The 23937-nt window shown below is 36.6% G+C and overlaps 1 protein-coding gene across 1 annotated transcript; it reads left to right on the top strand.

Annotated features, from left to right (window-relative positions):
* The first annotated feature begins 9129 nt into the window (after positions 1–9129).
* LOC136833856 (uncharacterized) lies at positions 9130–10038 on the top strand. The gene has a single exon (XM_067096158.1). The coding sequence runs from the start codon at positions 9130–9132 to the stop codon at positions 10036–10038; it is 909 nt and encodes a 302-aa protein (XP_066952259.1).
* The last annotated feature ends 13899 nt before the right edge of the window (positions 10039–23937 follow it).

Here is a 23937-nt window from a genome sequence, read left to right as displayed (position 1 = left end):
ACAAAAGCGACTTTACCTTAGGACGGCGCACCAACACTGGCGGGGGTTGTCTTCGCAATTGCTTCTTCACTTCACTAATAGGATTAGACAAAGAAAAGGAGAAGAGGCCCTGCTGCTGTCTCTCCGAATGCTCCAGTCTCTCTGAAGTTCCTAGGTCAAAACAGTCACCCCAGGTGTCCACGTTCTTTGTTAAAACATTCGCCAAGAGACAGGTAGGAAGGAAAAAGGGACCTTAGGGATATTCTAAGGCTGATAGGGAAATTTTCCTATAGGGTAAAGGCCTAACTTACCATCCGTTCTCCAACGGACGTTAAGGTTTGAACTGAAGACGCACCTATATATAGACAACGCTTTTCCCGGTCTCAGTCAGGCTGATATTTTTACAATCAAAAGTTACGAGTTGAACACAGTAATATTTATAAATATATATATATATATATATATATATAATATATATATATATATATATATATATATATATATATATATATATATATATATATATAATATGGCATAGGATCTTTTGACTGCTGGTTGGTGTAGGTAAATTCACACTGTAGATTTTTTTAAAACTTTCACGCATTTTCTCCAGAGGGGTTAGTGCTGTACCTCATGCAAAAATTGCAGGCATTACTTAAGGTCCATATAACGTCCTGTTCCCTAGCTGCAATGATTCCTAGTACTGTACCTCCGTTCATATTCTCTTTCTTCCATTTAACTTTCCACCCTCTCCCAACTGTTGTTTCAAAGTGCAGATGCAAGGTCTTCCTCCTGTTACACCTTTCTAACCTTTTTATTTTCGATTTCCTTTTCCTCGTTGAATGACCTCATAGGTCCCAGAGCTTGGCCTTTGGCCTAAATTCTATATTCCTTTCCATTCACATATTTCCACATGGTCATATTTTTTCAGAGCACGAGAACTAACCCTCTTGGCAGTTAAATATACAGGGAACAAAAACATAGAATCATGGTTTTAAATATTCGCTTTTCGTGACGTGGTAATTTGTGGGATTACATGAAGGGGCTGTTAGCCAACTCTCCTCCATGTAAGTTAATTGTGGATGTTGAAATGCGAATAAAAAATGTTGTAGCTGTTGAGATGAATTATTTGCTCTGTATGTGTTGTGAGAAGAATCAAAAAGGTAAAAAAAAAGTGAATAGACCAGAATGATTTTGGAATGTTATTTTCATTTGGAAGAAAAGAGGAAGACATGTTGGTGAAAAAAGAGTGCATTTCGAAAGTATTAGGAGGTAGGAGGAGTTAGAGACCTCGAGAGGCCTGGGTAGGCAAGGTGAAAGAGGCATAGCAAAGGAAAGGCCCTAATATCCATGAAGGGCGAGCGAGTGTGCAAGATTGAGGTTCATGACACTGTCTTTTAGGAGGTTTGATGAATTCCTGATGAGCCTTCTGTGTAGGTACATAAGGCTGCTAATCTTCTCAGAGGTTTGTGCCAGGATTCAGTGGTAAAAGTATGAGTGTGACTGTGACTCTTCATTTTCTCTGTAGCCATCAATTGTCTGGGGAAACGGCTTAATATTGGAAAGAAAGATACAAACAGGAATAGATTTTTAGAAGGTATCTTTCTATTTAGGGAACCTTGGATATGCAGTTTATGTTTGTAAATATATATGAATAATTGCAACAGTACTGCATGATAGTCCTCCCAGGATAAATTATTGAAGGACCACTAGTCTGTATTACAAGCATTGCAACAGTACTGTTCTTCACAAGCAGTGCTTTGAACGGGCAGCCTGATCAAGCAGTGCTTTGAGGCGACGGGCAGCCTGTTCTTTACAAGCAGTGCTTTTGAGGTGACAGGCAGCCTGTTCTTACAAAGTGCTTTGAGGCGATGCAGCCTGTTCTTACAAAACGACGGCAGCCTGTTCTTTACAAGCAGTCTTTGTTCATTACAAGCAGTGCTTGAGGCGACGGGCAGCCAATGTTTGAGGCGACGGGCAGCCTGTTCTCTTTACAAGCTTTGAGCTTGAGGCGACGGGCAGCCTGTTCTTTATACAGTGCTTTGAGGCGACGGGCAGCCTGTTCTTTACAAGCAGTGCTTTGAGGTGACGGGCAGCCTGTTCTTTACAAGCAGTGCTTTGAGGCGACGGGCAGCCTGTTCTTTACAAGCAGTGCTTTGAGGCGACGGGCAGCCTGTTCTTTACAAGCAGTGCTTTGAGGCGACGGGCAGCCTGTTCTACAAGCAGGGCTTTGACTCCTTTTCTGCTGTCCATTTTTTCCCAGATCTTTTTTTTGCATCTTTTTTGGCTTTCATCACCTCTTTCACTTCATCATTCCACCACCAGGTTTCACTGTCAGAAGGTTTTTTCCAGATGTCTTTCCCAACACCTCTCCACCCACTCTCTTCATCACCACACTGTTGTGATTCTCACCATTCTTGCACTCCCTCTAGCACCCTAAGTTCCATCAGTACTCTCTCCTTAAATTCCTGCCTCTCTTCCCTCCTCTGCGTCAGCTTCCCACCACTTGATTGCTGATGGGACACGTGCAGGCCTACCTTTACTTTGTTCTTTATTTCCACGTCCATTACCACCACCCTGTGCTGTGCTCTCACACACACTCCATTTAAAATGTTACAATTTTCACCTCTCACAGATGTGATCTTCTGCACATGAGGAAGTCAGTTTGACTTTCCCTTGCTCCACTCTTGTATGTGATGTACTGATTTTCTTTCTTTTCAAGCCAGGTGTTGACAATAGCCAAATCAAATGACACTGCAGTCCACAACCTTCGTCATATTTCCTCTCTCCAACTCCCCAGCCACCATGCATCCTCTCAATATTCTCTCTGGTCCTTCCTACATGTCCGTTCATTAATCTCTCTTCATCCATCCTCTTCCGCTCCGTCTCCGGTAAAATAAAAATCAAATGAAATCTGCGGCTGTTTCCATTAAATGCTCTTTTTTAGCCTCTCAAAGAAAAATGTATAAAATTAATTAGTCCTGATGACGTTTGAGTTTCCGGTCTCTTACTGCTGAGGTTTCTTTCCTTTCAAAGATGAGTGTAAACAATGAAAGGGTAAATACAATAGAGAGGGAATGAATTGACAGATAACAATCAAGATGGATGTACGATTTCTGATTGCCCAGTTGCATCTACAAACATACAAAGAAAGAGAGAGAGAGAGAGAGAGTAGGGGGAAAAAATGAACATTAATTTAAAGGTCATCGTCGCCCACATCGAAGATACCTTATGAACCAGTTAATTATGAGTTCGTATTGAGATGTTTTCACCAAACAAAACATTACCTATCCTTTTCCAAATCAGACGATTATCGGAATATGTATGATAATTTTTATATAGTACTAGTAACTTACTAAAATATTTTATTTGTTTAATATCTGTGTTTATATCAAGTGTTGCTATCCTGTCAGAAATGAAGGCAATATTTGAAGTAATTCTGAAATGGCATAAAGCTTTAATTTTTCAGTTTCAGACTGTGTGGTAGTTGCAAGTGGAGTTCATTGCCAGTAGTCTGTCCCTTACAATTAGAAACAGTTGAATATAGTGATACGTTAGTTTTTTTTTTTAGTAGAATCAATATATTTAGCATTTGATAAACATCAACCTATAGTACCTTTCACATATATTTTTCCGTTTTTATTCTGTATTTTTGCAATTGAATTATTTACTTCAGTTTGAAATATATGGACCGCTATTAATTGGGAATGGTCGTCATATTTTTGCAATAAATCCCATTATCTGTTTTGAGACATTGAGTTTATTTTTTTGCTAATTTATTCTTATTGGCGATTTTGTTATTATTCTTACTGTTCATGACATTCACATTCGTGCGGAACAAGCCGAAAGACCATGACATTATTTAGCAAGTCTCCAAAAAATTATATTAGTAAAAGAAATATATACAAAATCATAGTATACACTATGTATATATATATTATATATATATATTATATATATATATATATATATATATATATATATATATATACATATATATATATATTATATATATATATATATATATATATATATATATATATATATGTATATATATATATATATGTACATATATGTTTATAATTCATGATATATAATGTATATATCTGTTAATATATGGTAATTCTAAAAATATTAACAGGAAATAACTTATAAAATAAAGATAAAGGAATAATGTTTTGTTGATCCATCCGCAGCTTTTCTGTCCCTCAGATCTTGGGGGTTGTTGAGGTTAGAGGGCTGCAAATTGGTCATGTTGTTGATCATCCACCTTCAATCATCAACATACCAAACTGCAGCCCTCTAGCCTTAGTAGTTTTTATTTTATTTAAGGTTAAAGTTAGCCATAATCGTACGTCTGGCAATGATATAGATAGGCCACTACCGGCTGAAAGCTTCGAGGGCCGCGGCTCATACAGCATTATACGAGGTCACCGAAAGATAGATCTGTTTTCGGTGGCCTTGATTGTACGCTGTACAGAAAACGAGAAGAAACTTTGGTGCATTTATTTACTTGTTTTTATTGATCTTAGTGTAAGGAATGGGTTTCTTTCAGAAGGAAACGTGTGCCCTATAAGAGCTGTGGCCGAATTTGAAGGCCAGTAAACTTGCCTCTTGAAGTGCAGAGAATTTGGCCACACGAAGTGGAAGTGGTCGGGAAGAGTCTGGAGATACTGTCTTGAATACGTTCTCAGTCGCCAATTTGGAAATAAAAATTGGCCTGAAAAGAAGATTGATTTATAACGGACCGTGCAAAGTACACGGCCATTAGAGATGAGGTTTTGACCAGTTGGAAAAAAGAACAGAAGTTGTGAAATGATCTTCCTTGTGATCTGTATACTGAATGTACTAGAAAGTGTTGCTTTCTGTCCCATTTGGAATTTGGGGCTTCACGAGTTAAACACTTCTGAAAATGTGGATATCCTTCTGTCGAACCGATTTTGAATACTGAAGCTAACGCTGCCGAACCACGAAGAATAGTTGTTAGGGTAAAGCTGGGCATGAACATAAAAATGTACGTCGTTAATATTATTCATTTAACGGAAGTCCATGAGGGATTAAATGGGGAACATCAATGCCTTTCGTCGTCTGTTTTGCAATTAGTGGTGGACGGGTCAGATCCAAGTCTGTCTGTGATTTGAAAGTCTTATCTTCGGGAGACGCTGTTGTATGTTATGCGATCTCAGTTCATTAACATGAATGTTAAGTAAATCTTGACACTTTATAAAAGACTTAAGAAATTTATCGCATTTAAAGAATCTACATAAATAGAACTGTTTCAACTCGAGAGAATAATGATATTGGTGCAGTACAACTTTTATGTCCTCCTTGCCCGGATGCGTTTACGATATGAGCGCGGGAAAATGAATTCCCTCGAGCCTTTCAGACTTAAATTTCATAGTGATAGCAACAAACGCAGATATTGGTTATCAAAATTTCCCATCATAAAAACAGTGCGCTTGATAATATTTTTGTAGGTATGATATTTTACTTAACTGATCCGCTTAAATGGTAACACCAGATGCACAAAATATACATTTTTCGATGGACTTCGATATGGAATTTTGTTTAAAGAGAAACACTCCGTATAGTTTGTCATGATTCAAAGCAGGATTTTGACAAAGTTCCTCTGCTGTTGGGTGATAAATCTCTCTCTCTCTCTCTCTCTCTCTCTCTCTCTCTCTCTCTCTCTCTCTCACACACACACACACACACACACACACACACACACACACACACACACACACACACACACACAGAATTTTATTTTAATTATTTTACGAAACTGTTCCATTCCTTTATTATTCACAATGTTTCAAGTTATTCGTCGCTTTTTTGTATTTCTGTAACCTTCAAGATATCAGTATCTCTTTCTCCCTCTCTTCATTATTTTTTTCACTCGTACCCAGAGTAACATTCAGGGTCAATTGGTGTAACTGAATAAAGCGTTTGATGAGTTTTGTTTCGTTTGAATAAAAGATCATTAGTTTTTGGAATAATTTTTTTTTAGCGAAGAAATACCTAGACCTGGAAATTCTCGGTATTTATTTGCATTCCTGTGATATTAATCAGTGTGTAAGTAAAAGGCTACATAATGTTGGAGCCTTTGTATATCACCAAAAATCTGAATGATTTTTGGAAGCACTGTGGTTTTTGCAGGGTTTCTTTCCTAATATATTTTCTCTTATATTGAAAAGGAGACATACACATATATTTAAATATATGAATTTGTATCTTTTATACATATTTGATTAACGGTCATCCTTCCCCCCCCCAAAAAAAAAAGGAAAAATAAGGTGAAAACATGAAATTGATTGTAATTGTTTTAAAAAAGTATTACGAAGATTATGGTGATAGATAGAAGTTAAGGAAGATTAATGCCAAAATTTAAGACTTACTGAGGTAAAAGATTGAATAGAAAGGGGAAAGCAAAACACAAAAGCACAAGAACAAAAATGAAAGAAGGGTCTGGAAGCTGATTGGGAAGGTGAACGAATGAAGGAACATAAGACAAGAATCGGTAAGGGAATAGTAAAGATTGATAAGAACTGATAGGAAATTGGAGAAGAGAAAAAAGGCAGAGTAAAAACGGGAAACGAAAGACAGAGAAAAAGAAAGAATTACGGAATAAAGAATGATAAGACAGAATGTGGTAAGGTAAGAGAAAGGATAATGAGAAAAAAGTAGAGCGAAAAGAGAGGATTTTAATGGAACGAAAGAAGCTCAAAGTGAGTAGTTGAAGAAAGATAAAGATTAATTAACATTGGCGAAGGTCTTTATAAACAGAAAAGTGAAAGGAAAACGAGAAAAACTTGTAGATTTGACTAAAGGCAAGTTTAAGTTAACTGAAGTTCTACAGTAATGAAGAAAATTCGAAGTAAATAGTCTATATATATAAAAATAGATGTATGTATGTGTGTGTGTGTGTATGTTTCAGCGTAACTCTGAAATTCATTGAGCAGTTTCAACCAAACTTGGTATACATATGACTTACTTACTGGAAAAGAATACTGGAGGGGTAAGACATCACTAGCAGCAAAGTGGGTGGGGGTGGGAAGGGCTTCCCTGAAATGGGGCTGGTTCTGCCCGTAGACTTAGTAACTAAATAAACTCCGTGAATTTATCATACCTCATTTCGGTATACATATGAGTTACTATCTGGAAAAGAATACTGTAGGGGTAAGACATCAGTGGCACCCATGTGGGTTGGGGGCGGGAAGGGGATGACATGTAAAAATAACCGAAAATGACAGGTATTAGTGTCTAATCCATAGTTTTTGAGGTTGCTGAGATAACTACTAACACTCCCGGTGCTCTTCAAGTCCAAGTTCAGCCCTGATAGGAATGGGGTGTGAGAAAGGGCGAAATGTAAAATGTAAAAAATTCTGGGCAATGTAATTGAAGTAACTATTTTAACAGGAATTTCATAATCAGTCGACAGGAAAGTGAGAGAGAGAAAAAAAAACAGAAGGGGTGTTAGGGAGGAGAAAGAGAGAGAGAGAGTAGAAGGGGTGTAAGGGAGAAGAAAAAGGGGAAGAGTGAGGGAGAGTTGGAGAGAGAGTGAGGAGAGGGAGAGGAAGTGAGAGAGAGAGTAGAGGGGGTGTTAGGGAGGAGAAAGAGAGAGAGAGTTTATCGGTTGTCATTCAGTTTTCCTGGGCAGCGCTGGGCTGGTCAGCTAGTAAAGTAATGAAGGAGACTGTGAATCAAATTTAGAGTAAAAGAAGGAAAGTTGGATGATTAATAATAATAATAATTTCTGGGACTCGCAAATTAAATCTGGGAATCTTCTTTGTCGTGTTTCTAAGGGTGTAGTGGAATTCCAACGATTCTGACCATATCATCAGTTCATTCTCAAGGAAGGGTGGGGTTGTTCTGGTTGGAATGGGGTAGTTAGCCAGTATTTATAGCATCCCCGATGCTTCATGTTGTGAAAGCTGATTTTTCATTGGCTGGTTCAGGGGATTAAGTTCCTGAGCTAGACACTATAAGAGGTAGATGCTCGCACTGATCTTCGTGTGCGGACGTTGGAGACTTGGGGGTTAGTATTGGGAAGGTCACTGCCAGTAGAAGGGGGAATCATCTGATTGGTCAGTTCATTCAGCTCCTATGCCCGTGGGTGGGCCCCTACGTGCCACTGTCGGGAAGAGGAAAGCCTCTTGAGTGGTGTTAAGACTAGGTCTCTCCTTTCTGATGTGTAGGGCCTCCAGGAGACGAAGGCGGCAGTGGTTTGCTGCCTTATCTATAGTTCCAGTGTTAGGGATTGTATCCTTTCGTGTTATTCTTATGTTGTGGGTGTTCTTCACATGGTTATGGATGGTGCCATCCAGAGAGTGGCAGGAGATCCTCTTGGAAAATCTCATTGTGGTCATACCATTGTAGGTGCTGAGACATTCCCAGAAAGGGCATTTGTACTGGTAGACCACATTGGCTCTCTTCAGAGGGTCATGATCAGGCCACTGGCCTTTTTTCTTTTGTAATAAATTACCAGTTGAAACTTTTCCTGGGTCCGTCAGGGAGACGTTCCTTCTGTGATATTACGAAGGGTGTTCTTGTCCTCTTTGTATTTCCTATGGAACACTCCCTTGTAAAAGAGAGTGATGTTTTCAAGGGCAGTGGGGCATGGCTCCTGTTGATACCATTTATCAATGATTCTACGTATGGATCTGGCGATATCCCTGTTGGCATACCCATTGTTAATTAAAACCTGGCAACACACTCCAATTCGGTGTGGGTGTCCATCCAAGAAGAGCAGTATGAGAGAGCTCTCCTGATGAAGGTGCTGATCAGGTGCTTATACCTCTCTGGGGACTCGACTCTCACTGTTCTGGCACATGCCCAGGTTTGTGGGTTTCATGTATACTTGTGTTATGAAGCGCTCCTCTTGTTGCCCGACAAGGATGTCAAGGAAGGGTAGGCAATGGTCATGACAATGTTCTATGGTGAAGTTGAGGCTACTGTGGTCGTGGAAGGCTTGCCACAGGTGTTCTGTTTCTTTCTCTGTGCTGGCACCTATGAAGGTGTTGTCAATATACCAGACATACATCAACGGTTTCTTGATGGCGACGAATACCCGACATTCCACAGCACCCATGTAGAAATTTGCGAAAACGTACTTCGAGGGGAGAACCCATCACTACACCATCTTTCTGTATGTACAGATCTCCAGGAGTGTCTGGAGGGCATGTTTCGAGGATCACTAAGAACCCGGTAGATGATATCAAATGTGAGGCCATTTGGATAATCGAAACTATCAATGCAGCTACCAAAGCCCTTCACTTGCTGCCGATCGTAGGGGACTATGACCTTGGCTACATATACAGGAATGTTAAAACACACAAACCAGGGAACCCATTACACCCCATTATTAGACAGATCCCTGCCCTTACGTACCAGCTTGCGAAGAAACTGGTTGCTGTTTTGACTCCTTACATTCCAGATGACAACAGCTTGAAGTCTTCTGCTGAGTTTATAGAAGACCTGAGAACGACACCCCCAGGAGGAGTTATTACCTCGATGGACGTGGAGTCCCTCTTCACGAACGTCCCCTTGGATGAAGCAATCCAGATAATTCTGGACCGTGTGTATAGAGATGACTCCATGCCCCCATTAAACATCCCTGAGCATGCCCTCTGGACACCCTTTGAGATCTGTACAAAAAAGGCCCTTTTCTCCACCCACAGAGGCCATATGCACATACAGAAAGATAGTGTAGCGATGGGTTCTCCCCTCGGAGTACTTTTCACAAATTTCTACATGGGTGTTGTGGAACATCGGGTATTCGCCACCATTGAGAAACCATCGATGTGTGTCTGGTATATTGACGACACCTTCATAAGTGCCAGCACGGAGGAAGAAATAGAACACCTGCCCTTCCTTGACGTCCTCGTCGGGCAACAAGAGGAGTGCTTCGTAATGCAAGTATACATGAAACCCACGAACGGGTGTGTGAACGGTGAGAGTGAGTGCCCAGAGAGGTACAAATGCACTGCGATCAGCACCTTCATCAGGAGGGCTCTCTCACACTGCTCTTCTTGGAAGGGCACTCACACCGAATTATAGTGTGTTGCCCAGGTTTTAATTAACATGCCAACCGGGACATTGCGTGATGCATACTTAGAACCATTGATAAATGGTATCAACAGGAGCCTCGCCCCACTGCCCTTGAAGACGTCACTCTCTTTTACAAGGGAGTGTTCTACAGGAAATACAAAGAGGACAAGAGCGTCCTTTGTAATATCACAGAAGGAACGTCTCCCTGACGGACCCAGGAAAAAAGTTTCAACTGGTAATTTATTACAAAAGCAAAAAGACCAGTGGCCTGATCATGCAAAATAACCCAGTCCCCGTGGTGCAGGATCCTCTGAAGAGAACCAACGTGGTCTACCAGTACAAATGCCTTGCCTGGAAATGCCTCGGTGCCTACAATGGTATGACCACGATGAGATTTTCCAAGAGGATCTCCTGCCACTCTCTGGATGGTGCCATCCATAACCGTGTGAAGAACACCCACAACATAAGAATAACACGAAAGGATACAATTCATAACACTGAAACTATAGATAAGGCAGCAAACCACTGCCGTTTTCGTCTCCTGGAGGCCCTACACATCGGAAAGGAGAGACCTAGTCTTAATACCACTCAAGAGACTTCCCTCTTCCTGACAGTGGCACGTAGGTCCCCGCCCACGGGCACAGGAGCTGAACGAACTGACCAATCAGGTGATTCCCCCATCTACTGGCAGTGACTTTCCCAATACTAACCCCCAAGTCTCCAACGTCCGCGCACGAAGATCAGTGCGAGCATCTACCTCTTATAGACAGTCTAGCTCAGGAACTTAATCCCCTGAACCAGCCAATGAAAAATCAGCTTTCACAACACGAAGCACCTGGGATGCTATAAATACTGGCTAACTACCCCATTCCAACCTGAACAAGCCCACCCTTCCTTGAGAATGAACCGATGATACGGTCGGAAACGTTGGAATTCCACTGCGCCCTTAGAAACACGACGAAGATCCCCAGATTTGATTTGCGAGTCCCAGAAACTCTTCGGTGACCGCACTCCAATTTTAACTTCATATGACATGATAATATTAAAATTAATCTACAATAAAAAATTTCCTTACCCAGACTATGAACATCGGCCAGTTATTAGCAAATATCATCTCTGATGAGAAGCAAGTATTTAAGAAGAATTGAAAAGCCCATATATAAAATCAGTTCCACTGATGTTGCCATTCTCTTTAACGAGACTTGCTTTGAAAGAGGGTCTGTTACCTTCATATAATATAATAATAATAATAATAATAATAATAATAATAATAATAATAATAATAATAATAATTATTATTATTATTATTATTATTATTATTATTATTATTATTATTATTATTATTATTGTTATATGTTAAAGAGGATGGCAGCATCATTAGAACTGATTTTGTATATAGTCTTCTCAATTCTTCTTCTTATTTTCTTCTCGTCACGGCTGATATTTGCTAATAACTGTAATTCAAGAAACCAGTTCCTTATCCAGACTATGAACATCGGCCATTTATTAGCAAATATCAGCCCTGACGAGAAGAAAATAATAAGAAGAATTGAGAATATATATAAAGTCAATTCCACTGATGCTGCCATCCTCTTTAACAAAACATGCTTGAAAGAGGGTATGTTACCTTCATATTATTATTATTATTATTATTATTATTATTATTATTATCTGAAATTGACATGTAATAGGCCAGTAGGCTATTATCTTGCAAAACAAGAATCTCAAAGAATAAATGCCCATATCTGAAAAAGAGAGAAGACGAAGTCAGGTTATGAAAACTAATTATCAGTAAACCTGGTAAACAAAAAACAGAGCAATGCTAGACGCACAGTGTCGTTTGCATTAAACATTGGCAACACTGATTATTACTGTAAGGAAGGTCAGTCCCCAATTTAACTGTGGAAGAAATGAAACTTCTGTCATTGGTAGTGTGACGACGCGACGTGCGACGCAGCAGAATGCGGCGGTCTAGAATAACTGCAGATCATAGTTAGCCTACCATTGCTTGGGGAACGGAGACCGGTGCTTCTTTACAATTCAGTCTAGCTGGTAAAGATCCCAGGTGGCTGCGGGTACCTGAACAGGACTATATTCCGAAGCAGTGAGATAAGTTGCCTGTTGTATACGTCATTGATGCCTTCGTTTATGTAGTTTTAGGAAGCCTTCGATCAAAAAATCTACATTTCTTGCATTCTTAGAATATATATATATATATATATATATATATATATATATATATATATATATATATATATATTATATATATATATATATATATATATATATATATATATATATATATATATATATATATATATATATATATATATATATATCATTTAGTTGCTTTAGCTTTGAGTGGAAGGGAAGACCAGATATTTATAATCAGCAAAGTACCCCGTTACTCATTTAAATTTAATCGCGTATCATTCAAGATTAGTTTGTTTTGTTTGAAGTCCAACCTCTTGTTCTATGTACTGCTCGACTAGTTGAACCTTTCCAGAGCTCTGCTTAACAAACAACTTCATTTCACCTTTGGTAGTGACAAACTACTGCAACTAGAATATCGTCATGTGCTTACTGGAATATTTTTTTTCTTTTAGTAGCTAGACCAACCATCTAGATCAACCATCAACAGTAAAAAGTAAAAATAAATGATGCTCTAGAACCCAACTTTGTGGAAACCCATAAGAATATGTCTAGGTTTTCTAAAATCCTAAACAATGATATTTGTTTTCGTTTCATGCATATGATCCTCATGGTAATCAAGATCAGAGCATGCGACAGTACTATGATGATTTAGAAGATATTATTTCAGTGAGTTAATCAAGTCGAAAAGGGAGAAGAAATTACTGTAAGGAAAAAAATTATTAAATAATGAAAGTTATAAAAACAAAGTCGAAGTGAAGTGATTGAAAAATTATTAAATAATGAAAGATTGAAGACGCTTTTGAAGTGAAAGATTGAAGACGCTTTTGAAGTAAAGTGGCGCCAATCGGAGAGAATACAGAGTACAAAACAGTAAGGTAACAATGTATATGAAGAAAGGAGAAACAATGTCAGAGTAAAGGTGAACTATACAGAGGAAGGAAGAGACAAAATCACCAACAAAGAGGAGCAAGAGAGAAGAAAAACACGCCATGAAAGGTAAACAATAAGCCAATACAAAAAGGCATTGCTTTCATTTGACAGTGTGAAATGGACGACAGAATTGCTGCATCCTATCTGTCCGGCTTTGATTTATGGCATGCGGATCCTACGTTGAGTTTGACGAAGTGCTTCACAGCGCTCGCTCATTTTCGTTTACGTTTGTGCGCGCGCTCAGGCACGACCACCCCAAACGCCTCATTTCCCCGGTCCCTCCAGCCGCCCCATATGTGTACTGTGTATGAGATCCGGTTCTTAAATGAAACAAGAACGATACAGTTTTTTGTAAAGGAAAGATTTAATAAATGGCAGCTCTGAGAGTGTGTCTCGGTAATCTCAATGAAATGAAAACCTGGTCTGATTCTCTCTTTGTCGATGATGGTTAAACCCAAAATCAGTAAAGCCAGAAATGATATAATCTGAATAAAAACGAGGAAATCCGAGAATCGGGAGGAGGGATGCAAGGCAACCACAGCTGTTTCCTTTGGAATCTCTCTCAACTGTGTCCTAGTTTAATTTCAGAGCAATTAAATGCCTTGCTCGAAAGACAGAAAATTTAGAAAAGGGAGAATTCCTGGAGTCTGAGATTGTGGTCCATTGTTTCTGTATATTTCTTACCTTGAAGGAGGGATGGAAATAAATGATGAAGGGGTGAATACATAAAAAGAGGATCTGGATGTCTGAGATTGTGGTCCAAGATGGGATTAGAAGGAGAGATGAGAAATAAATGAGAAGAGAGAGAGAGAGAGAGAGAGAGAGAGAGATCCTAATAAGAGAGATTATTGAGGAGAGGGAGAGGGTGGCGGGGAAAGGCAGGGAGAATTAATTGAGACTGATGTTTGGGTTGCCCTTACTGTAATGAAAATTATAAAACGACTCAGCGTATTTTAAACTAGTGTTCAGTTCCTAGAGATAATTTATGGTGATTGGAATAAGGAACCGGTTGATACATATTACTTAGGGAGAAAATGTAAAACTGTCATTACTTTCATTTTTGAAGTTACTTGAAGGTCTTAGGTTTTGAGTAAATATAAATTTGTAATGCACATTGGTGTCGAACCCCGATGTGAGTCGAAATTTATTTGTTTTTACACGTAACTGTGTGTGGATTACGTCTATATATATATATATATATATATATATATATATATATATATATATATATATATATATATATATATATATGTATGTGAAACAAATTTATGACTATATATATATATATATATATATATATATATATATATATATATTATAAGTAATTAATACAGTTACATGTAAAACAAATTTCTGACTATACATATATATATATATATATTTATGTATATATAATATATTTTACATGTTGTATATATATATATATATATATATTTATTTTTTTCATGTGTTATATATATATATATATAGTTAAAGTGTATATATATATACAGTAGAACTATATTATAATAATCATATAGTAATTTAAAGTAATCAACACAGTTACGTTTGAAAGAAATAAATGTCTGTACTCACATCGGTTTTCGTGTACCAGTGACTTGTGTCTAGAGTTGAGATAAGAGTGTATATACCAAAACCCAAGACATTTAAATAATGCGTTTTAAAATGAGAAAGTAATAAGTGTTTTACGCCATTTTGTCCCTCCAAAAAGTAATGCTGGTATCAACTGGTTCTCCATTGAATCTCACAAAAATGCTTTAATAACGTATCGCTAGAACTTTTGTGATCATGGACATTTAAATTAATGTGTAATTGTTTATATTATATATAAATTTTTCATATATTTCTAGACCAGTTGATTTATATATATATATATATATATAGAAATATATATTATATATGTTATATATACGTATTATATTATATGAGATCTATATATATATTTATATATATATATATATTATTTATATATTAGTATTTAAGGTTTACCCAATTATTTGGTAACGTGTTTTAGATGATTAAAATGGAATATTGATTTTGAGAGTTGAGATATTACTGTCTGTATTTTTGGTGTCACTTTATATTTTCAAGATGTTTGAATGTAACATTTCTGACCCTCCGTATTTTAAATATTTCTTGGATATATTGCATGACAATATTTCATTATTATTTTCTTTTAAATATATATATATAGTTTATATATATATTAATTTAAATTATATATATTTTTATATATTTATATATTATATTTAACAGTATATGTATGTATAAACATTTATTTATGTCTATATATGTATGTTTGTATTCATGAAATATATCCTCATCAGTATATTGGTGTCCTTTCATGTTTTTACATTAACCTAAGTGAATTAAGACCAGGTAAAAACAACATTGTAATTACCATATCGTATCGTGATATATTAAATTATCCTCAGATTATGAGTCAAGAATTCTATTCCGTCATTTCCAAAGGTCCCTTTTCCGCGTTATTGTTTGCATTATAAGACCTATATTGGAAATATGAGAGCCGTGTTGTATTGTTACTAGTGAAATAGAAATTGAAGTTTTTACTTTCGAATGCATTTGTATTTGTTAGCGACTAGCTGACAGTCCATGAAAGCGCATGGCTCCTTTTAATTTTATAAATGGCCTTTCAAGGAGCTATCTCTGACGAAAAATCCTTTAACATGGAATGAAAGCTATTCCACATGTTGAAAACATGTTGGCAGTTTAATAACAGGTTTTCATATCCCGCGGTGAATGAATTCTCGGAATTCCGGTTATTAGTCTGTAATAAAGAGAGCTAAATTAATTTGAGATGTTGAAGGAATTCATCCAAGGGAGATATACCAGAACTGGTTTAGTTTTTTGCTACTCCGTGCGTAGCTCTGGATGTGAATCAAAGGCGATTTTTGTCGTGTGTGGTTGTTGCGCGAAAGAAGTTTCGTTTTGCGTTAGTGATTACGTTAGTGATTAGCAAAATAAGTGACTAACAAATTTTCCCAAGACATGCATAAAGTCTTGTTTTCCTTACCACTCCAAGTATCTTGCATATGGTTCAGGATGCTTGTACTCTTTAGACGCTGTACAGAGCCTTTCGCTTTTCGTTGGACTATCAGTTAATGTGGTGTGCATGCAATTGCAGTTTATTAGTTTTCTGTAAAGAAAACTATTCTGGAAAAACTTTGTCTGTCCATCGGCAATAATTTTCTGTTTCCGCCCTCAAGATTCATTGGAGGCTAGAGGGCTGCAAATTGGTATCTTGATCATCCACCCTCCAATCATCAAAGATACCAAATTGCAGCCCTCTAGCCTCAGTAGTTTTATTTTAGCCGTATAAGGTCATGCCACCCTGGGCGGTAGTTAAAGTTTCATGGTCCGGGGCTCATACTTGCAGCAAGAATTATACAAAATGGAGACCATCGAAAGATGAGATCTATTTTCGGTGGGCTTGATGATAAACACGCATTGTACGGTCTTGTGTTGGGAGATGAAATGATTGCGCCGAAGAAATTTCGGAAACTGGCATTTATTTTTTATATTTTTTTGCTGACGGGAAATGTACACAGCCGATATCATTGTAAGCTATGGTTGTTGGGCAACCTGAGCTTCAAATTACGATTAGCTTCAGTGATATTGGCCGCGGATATTTACAATGAATAAAGAAAACTGTAATCCACAATATAATTAAAAAGACTATAATCCACAGTATAATGAAAATACTATAATCCACGACGAAAATATTTGGAATGTAACGATAGATTTTGAATGACCTCATACGTTCTCCTACAACTTAAAAAGATGTATACTTCAACAAGAATTTGATCTGCCTTAAGATAAGTAAGGATGAAAGGAAGTTTGTAACTTCGTTGAGTGTTCAAGTTTTGATAAATTTATTTATTGTAGCTGAAGGCGTATACTGGTTGATTTTATTATATCTAAGAACATTTTAAGTAGGTTAAATAGTTTGTCACATTTTTGTTTCCTTTAAATAGAAGATTACGTTTCATAGAATCGTATGAATAATGTATTAGCGTCTTAGGCTAGAGAAAAAAGTATTTAGAACGCGTAAATAATTAAATTTCTTGGAGAGCCGTGATTGAGAGAGAGTTTTTTTCTTTTTATACGTTATAGTTGCCATGCACCATTTCTGCATTGTATCGTCCTACTGCAATCGTTAATGAAATGATGTGGTTCCATTCAACCGTTTTGAAGGGAATGCGAAGTGCGGTTATTAGTTTGTAAGAGAGAGCTAAATTAAGAGAGAGAGAGAGAGAGAGAGAGAGAGAGAGAGAGAGTGCATAGCTCGGAGAGAGAGAGTCGATTTTTGTCGTTGTGTGGTTGACTGCATTCACGCTGAATGTATACAGCGGAAGGCAGAAGAAGACTTATTTTCCAAGAAACTTTTAGACTTACGAGAAGTCGGAACGGATGTGAGGCCAAGTAAACAAACCGCTTTAGAAGCGAAGCGGAGTTTTAATGCCAAGAGATGGAAGTGCCAGTGAGTATTTCACGCTTTCAATACGGCATCAGTTCAATAGGTGTAGTTACCGATGCATGAAAGATGCAATTTTTAATGCAAGAAGCTGTACGGAAAATAGGCCAGTTAGTTAAAGGTGTTGGTATTCGTTATCTAGTTGATAATGGTAAAAAAAAAATTAAAATATGGAGCTTATTAATATTAGCATTAGAAGAATGGTAGTTGATGTTTCTCGGTGATGAACAAATCCATCTACTAAATTTTGTGAATTCGTGTTTGCGAGATGACAAATCTGGAACTTCGTTGTATTAATGATAAAGATTTGTTCTTTTGAAGCTTATACTGGCCTTTTATACAGAATAAAAGAATAGTTTGTTACATTTTTGTTTCCTTTAAAATTCTATAAACAATCATGAATAAGAATACTCTTGCAATAAAATTCTAAAAACAACAAATTGTCGAAGAAAGTTTTTTTTCTTTGCGTTATATAACATTTCAGCAGTAATATATATATATATATTATATATATATATATATATATATATATATATATATATATATATATATATATATATATATATATATATATAGATGCTATATATGAATATATTACGGAAGGCGAAGAAGTTATATATCAAGAAACTTTTGACTTCTTCGGAAGGATTTGATGCTTTATAGACGGAGTTTTACAAGAGTATGTATATATATATATATATATATAGTTATATATATATATATATATAGTTATATATATTTGGTAAAAAAAAATATATATATATATATATTATATTATATTGACTTTATCACATACACAATTGTTCTTTGTATTAGTAGAATTACTAAAAGGACCTATTCAAACTGGATGGTATTTTAGTGGAGTATTTATTCAGAAAAAGTTACAAGCTTTCTTGGACAAACAGTCCACATTATCAATATATCTGAATAAATGCTCCATTAGATACCATCCAGTTTGAATATATATATTAAATAAGAGTCATCATCGTCCTTTAAAGTTTTCGCGCACAAAAGTAATGCGCGAGCGAAGAATATTACTGCAGTGATATAGTGATTCCCATAAGAGACGTAAAAGTCCTGAAACCACAAAAAGCAACTGTAAATTATCAGTGTACTGTTTTTCTTGGAGTAGCTTCGCGATGTTTACGATGCTTACCGTATCCGTCACTGATTTCATTGCCGATCTGATGGGTAAACGGTGGCGAAAATTTAATTTCACGACTTACTTAGAATAAAAAGATAGTTCATTATTTATTCCACGTTCAGTTGAATTAACAAAAAACAACATCCTCTAATTTGTGCCTGATGTTAGTGAAGAAAAGCGATTGAATTTAGTGTAGCAATCATTCATGTGACGTTACCCAGAATGAAAACATAATGAGAGTGTGTTTTTTAAAAATATACCTCTGAAGAGGGCATTACATTCTACGGCCTTTTCAGTTAGGATGAAAACCGAAAAAGCCTCGTTGTCTTTGATGTACGAGGAAATTCACAATTTGAGTATTAGAAAAAAGAACTAGAAATATTACGAAAGCCTAATACAAAGGTTACTCACTCGCTGCATTGGCGTTCACTGTATCAGTCTTAGTAGTAATAAAATGGACACGCAGGTAGGAAATGTTAGTATGTAAATACAACCAACAATCGTAATTCCATCTCAAGGGCAAATTCATTTGAGATCGTGGATAGATGTAATACTGGAATAGATATAATATTGGAAACCCACTTAAATGCCCAGTAGCTGTCACGCGAAGTATCTGTCGTTATAGTTTTGACTTCAATATTTTTAGATTTACATAAAGAGCGAGGCTTTTCACTCTTTGTTGTGATACACAGCGGAAATTTTACAGATTTTCAATCTCTCTCTCTCTCTCTCTCTCTCTCTCTCTCTCTCTCTCTCTCTCTCTCTCTCTCTCTCTCTCTCTCAAGTATTCTCCGTCCATCTCCTTCTTCCTGGAAATAGTATGAAACTTGATTTCCTTTGGTGCGAGTCAGGTTTCAACGTCAAGGTTCTCTTAGTGACAGACAGTCTGTAAGATATTTCAAGACGTTAGTTCTTCTGGCTGCCTGTCAGTTATTATTTTTTAACTCTTATTCACTATAATAAACACTCACTATAATATACAAGAATAAAAAGGTGTTGACTTTTGTATCGTAGGTATAGAAAAACAATTTTTCTTTTACTGGAGCGATGCTTTATCGAAAATTGAACTGCGACCACATAATAGAATAGAGAAAACAAGAGCTGGTCTTTTTTCCAAAGGCAACAACACAACCGCTTTTCAAAAGAAATATTTCACAAAGAGTGCCAGAAATATTTGACAGAGGTCGTTTATTTGTGCAATATTTGGTTTTAAAAGAGAAACTTTTCCTAGTAACAAATATTCAATCGTGTATACCTGAATGTTTCAGTATCCATTGCTTTTCAGTGTATACGTTTGTGTTATTGTGCGATTTATTTAAAATATTTAAATAAGATCGTCGAGTTTCTAGAGAAAAGGAGTTAACATTTCTGATAGTTAACTTTTCTGATTTTTCCTTTTGTGGCCTTCATGTTGAAATTAAGTTAAGTGGACAAATTTTGATATCAGTGTACATTGGTAATGGGAAACATCACGGGGTATTTTCTTGATATGTAGGGATGTCATAGGTTGTTGTATATAAATATGTCGGATGTCTTTTGCAGCCTTGTGGCTACGAGATGTAACGCTATATTTTATGAATACATATCTACTAACAACAATGGGAGCGTTTGCTGAGGGGTCTCATTGAGTTTTAATTTTTTGTATTATTTGGAAAATTTTTGAATAGCTGAATAGTTATACTCTTATTTTATATGTTGACATTCTCTTTGTATCTGCCTTTTATCATTTATGCATATTCTGTTTCTAATTTTGATGAGTTGGTCAGTCGTCTGTTGTTCAGGGATCTATCGACTAACATTTGGTGTTCTTTAGGTCAGTATCCTATTTTCGAGAGGACCTCTCATGGTGGAGGGATCAAACCATTAGAATTTGCTTGTGGTGCAGTTCGTTGCCAGATTGGATTGAGAACTACTATTAGTCTGATAATGGAATATTACATCTAAACTTTTTGTTTACAGGTTCTGTTCTTGAGCTACATCAATTAAGTTGCATTATTTTTGTTATAATTACGTTTCGTTATAACAGTGAACGGCCTAATTCAGTTTGATGTAGGATACACACTGTATGTACAAATCAAACTAACTTTAATAATCAGACATCATGATATTTCATATATAATTATTTTTGTTTTATATCGTAACGTAATACTTTAATTTTCATTTTAATTACACTGTTTTTTTTAAGTAGTTTTCTCTTATTTTCCAGCAGCTGGGGAGGGCACAGCAAGAAAGGTACGTCCTGTTTTGTATTTATCCTTGAACATCTTTCTCTCCGGAAAATACCGGTAGAGTTCATTTTGGTCACTAATCCTGTAGAGGAAAGTTTCCTTGTAACGGGCACCCGTTGAATTTAGACGCGTTGTAAATGTTGTTCTAATCACTATAGTTTCAGCCATTATAACATGGCTTTCAGGGCAGACTTGTATTTCTTTTGTTTATTATTTTATCCTTTTTGTAATTTTTTATCGAACTCTTGAGCTTCGAAATTGATAATAACCGAGGACCACGTATTGGGGTACGAATATTAGCTCTCAGTGTAACTTATTTCGATGCAATGCCCCCTTCCCCATCTCCCCATCCAAAATTTACCCAAAAATACAGTGCGGTCAAAATTTAAATCGATATATCTCTTGGTAAGTTCTGGTACCCTTAGGTGAAGGAGTTTTCTCTCCGTTGAATAGTTTAAATAGTATGAATGCTTGACCGGTCTAACTGTGGCACTGGAACTGTCGAAATAGGAGTGAAATTTTTCTTAGACTAAACATCCATTCAAAGATATTTATAGTGAACTATCATAACTGCTTTGCCTAGAAAAGAAGTCTTTGTCGTTGCATGAGTAACCGTGATTCCAGATGCATTTCGGAGCACTGGGACTTTTAAGAAGGTGGGAATGGAGAAACTTCGCTGGAGGACGGAACTTCGTTGAAGACCATTTACACGTTGAGCAGATGTTTGGTTGATTCTCTCTCTCTCTCTCTCTCTCTCTCTCTCTCTCTCTCTCTCTCTCTCTCTCTCTCTCTCTCTCATATTTCAGTTCTACGGAATGTCCAGATTTGTTTAAGTATTTCAAAGCAAGTGTGAGGATGTGTTGATGAATGGTAAAATATAAGAGTTCTTGCATTAGACGGCTTTTTATTGAGGCATTATCAAACTACTAATGTAGATAGGATTTTATTACCAAGTATATTTTTTAGACGAAGTAGTGAGGGACAAAAAAGTGTATACAAGACTGATGATTAGAGTAATTGTAGCTTATTTTTTGAAGGTAATGATAATGAAGTATAAGATTTTATTCTGCAATGTTTTGCAATCTTTTGGAAATACGATGTTTGAATATAAATGTTAAAAGGAATGTTAGTTTTCCAAATTTTCTATTTTTATCATTGAAATTAAGCCCCATTCTAAAAAAGAAACCAATTCTGAATTATGTTTTTTTAGGATGTCAAGAAAGATAGTAATTATAAAAGGGTGTCATAGTTTCGTGTTTAAAACGAACAGATTAACAGACAGACGACTGCCCCTAGTGGTTGAATCATGCTTCAGCGTTTTGTGTGTTTTTTTGGGTTCGTCCCGTCACATTCTTTCTCGAAGTTACAGAGAAAAACCTGACGTTCCGCAGTGGCACGTGAGGGGGAAAAGTGAATAGTTTATTTGTGGTATTTCTTTGAACTTTTATCTCCTATTTATGCAGTAAAGAACTCGAGCATTTCTGAACGGATAAGTTTTAATAGACACAGCATACGCAAATACATTTCATCACCCCAGTTATCTTGTTTATTCTTGGATCACCTTTCATTGGTCCCCATTTGGTACATCAGGCGGGTCCTTTTTTGCTTGTCAGTAGTTGGCAGTTTTCATGGAAAACCTGCTGCAGCTCTTATGCTGAAGCAAATCGATACACTTTTAACAAAATACGAAAGTGATTCGGTTGAAAGACTTTCTTCTTTATAAAATACGAAAATAATTCGGTTGAAAGACTTCCTTCTTTACTGCTGTCCTTTGGAAATCTGTTCCGTCTTCCGCTTTTGCTTACTCTCGAAAGATTCCCTGCGTTACAGGGTTAAAGCCGTGTTTTTACACTCTTCTTCCTCATTTTGTAATTCAGAAAAAGGGGAAAGTTTCTTGAATGGATTAAAGAGTTGGAGATACAACACTTATTGAGAATGAAAGGGCTGGAGGCGCCAGTTTTGATCACCCATCATCATCTAGGTTTATTCTTGGAGGCGTCGTGTCTTACCTGTTTTGGTCCTTATGGCGGCCCAATTAATTCATTTTTTAGCTTTTGAATAGTTAGTGCGTTGAGTCAGAACGATTTTTTGCTATGTCCAGTTTTTTTTTTTTTTTCTCCAAGTATCCTTATTTTTTACTTATTTTTTTTTTTGAATTTCCAGGTGTCACTTGTTTAAAGGTTCTCTTTCCTGTTTTTGGTGCTTCTCGGCTCCATTCTTCTGTGTTTCTCGTTATTCCTATATGTATTTAACATTTCCGTTGTATATTTTTAGTTTTCTGTAAAAGAAAACTATTGCGCCGGCTTTGTCTGTCCGTTCCCCTGAGATCTTAAAAACTACTGAGACTAACGGCCTACAAATTGGTATGTTGATCATCACCCTTCAGTCATCAAACATACCAAAATGCAGCCCTTTATCCTTAGTAGTTTTTGTTTTATTCAAGGTTAAAATTAGACACAATCGTGCATCTGGCAACGATAAAGGACATGCCACCACCGGGCCGTGGTTAAAGTTCCATGGGATCTATTTTCGGTGGCCTTGATTTTACGCTGTACAGAAAACTCGATTGCGACGAAGCATTACTTTTTTTTTTTACTGATCGTTGTTCTGCCAGCATCATTTGTATTTTTTTTTTTTTTTGCGCTTCTCTTTTGCACGGCTAGCATTATTCGTGTCCTTGTTTTTGTCTGTAAACTTTGGCAAAGTAATCATTTTGCGTCATCTTAGTTACAGTTCTTTAAACTGTGGTCTTTCCCAAACTTAGGCCATACGAGTTCTTCAGTAAAATAATTGCTCATTTTTTTCCGTATCTCTGGCATTTGATGCGTTGTAAGTGGTGTCTGCTATAGGCATCTCAGCAGGTAGTGAGTGCAGAATTTAATTTCGGTACGTATTTCTGTAATTTTATTTTCTCTTATAAGAATTTTATGATTTAATTTTTCCATTTTGCTTTAGAT

Source organism: Macrobrachium rosenbergii, chromosome 52 (genome assembly GCF_040412425.1).
Source record: "Macrobrachium rosenbergii isolate ZJJX-2024 chromosome 52, ASM4041242v1, whole genome shotgun sequence".
In the NCBI taxonomy this organism is placed as follows: domain Eukaryota; kingdom Metazoa; phylum Arthropoda; class Malacostraca; order Decapoda; family Palaemonidae; genus Macrobrachium; species Macrobrachium rosenbergii.
This window is presented reverse-complemented; position numbering and strand designations above follow the sequence as displayed.

What these genes read in the sequence shown, in the direction of transcription:
- LOC136833856 (XM_067096158.1), top strand. Translation starts at nt 9,130, where the DNA reads ATGTACAGATCTCCAGGAGTGTCTGGAGGGCATGTTTCGAGGATCACT.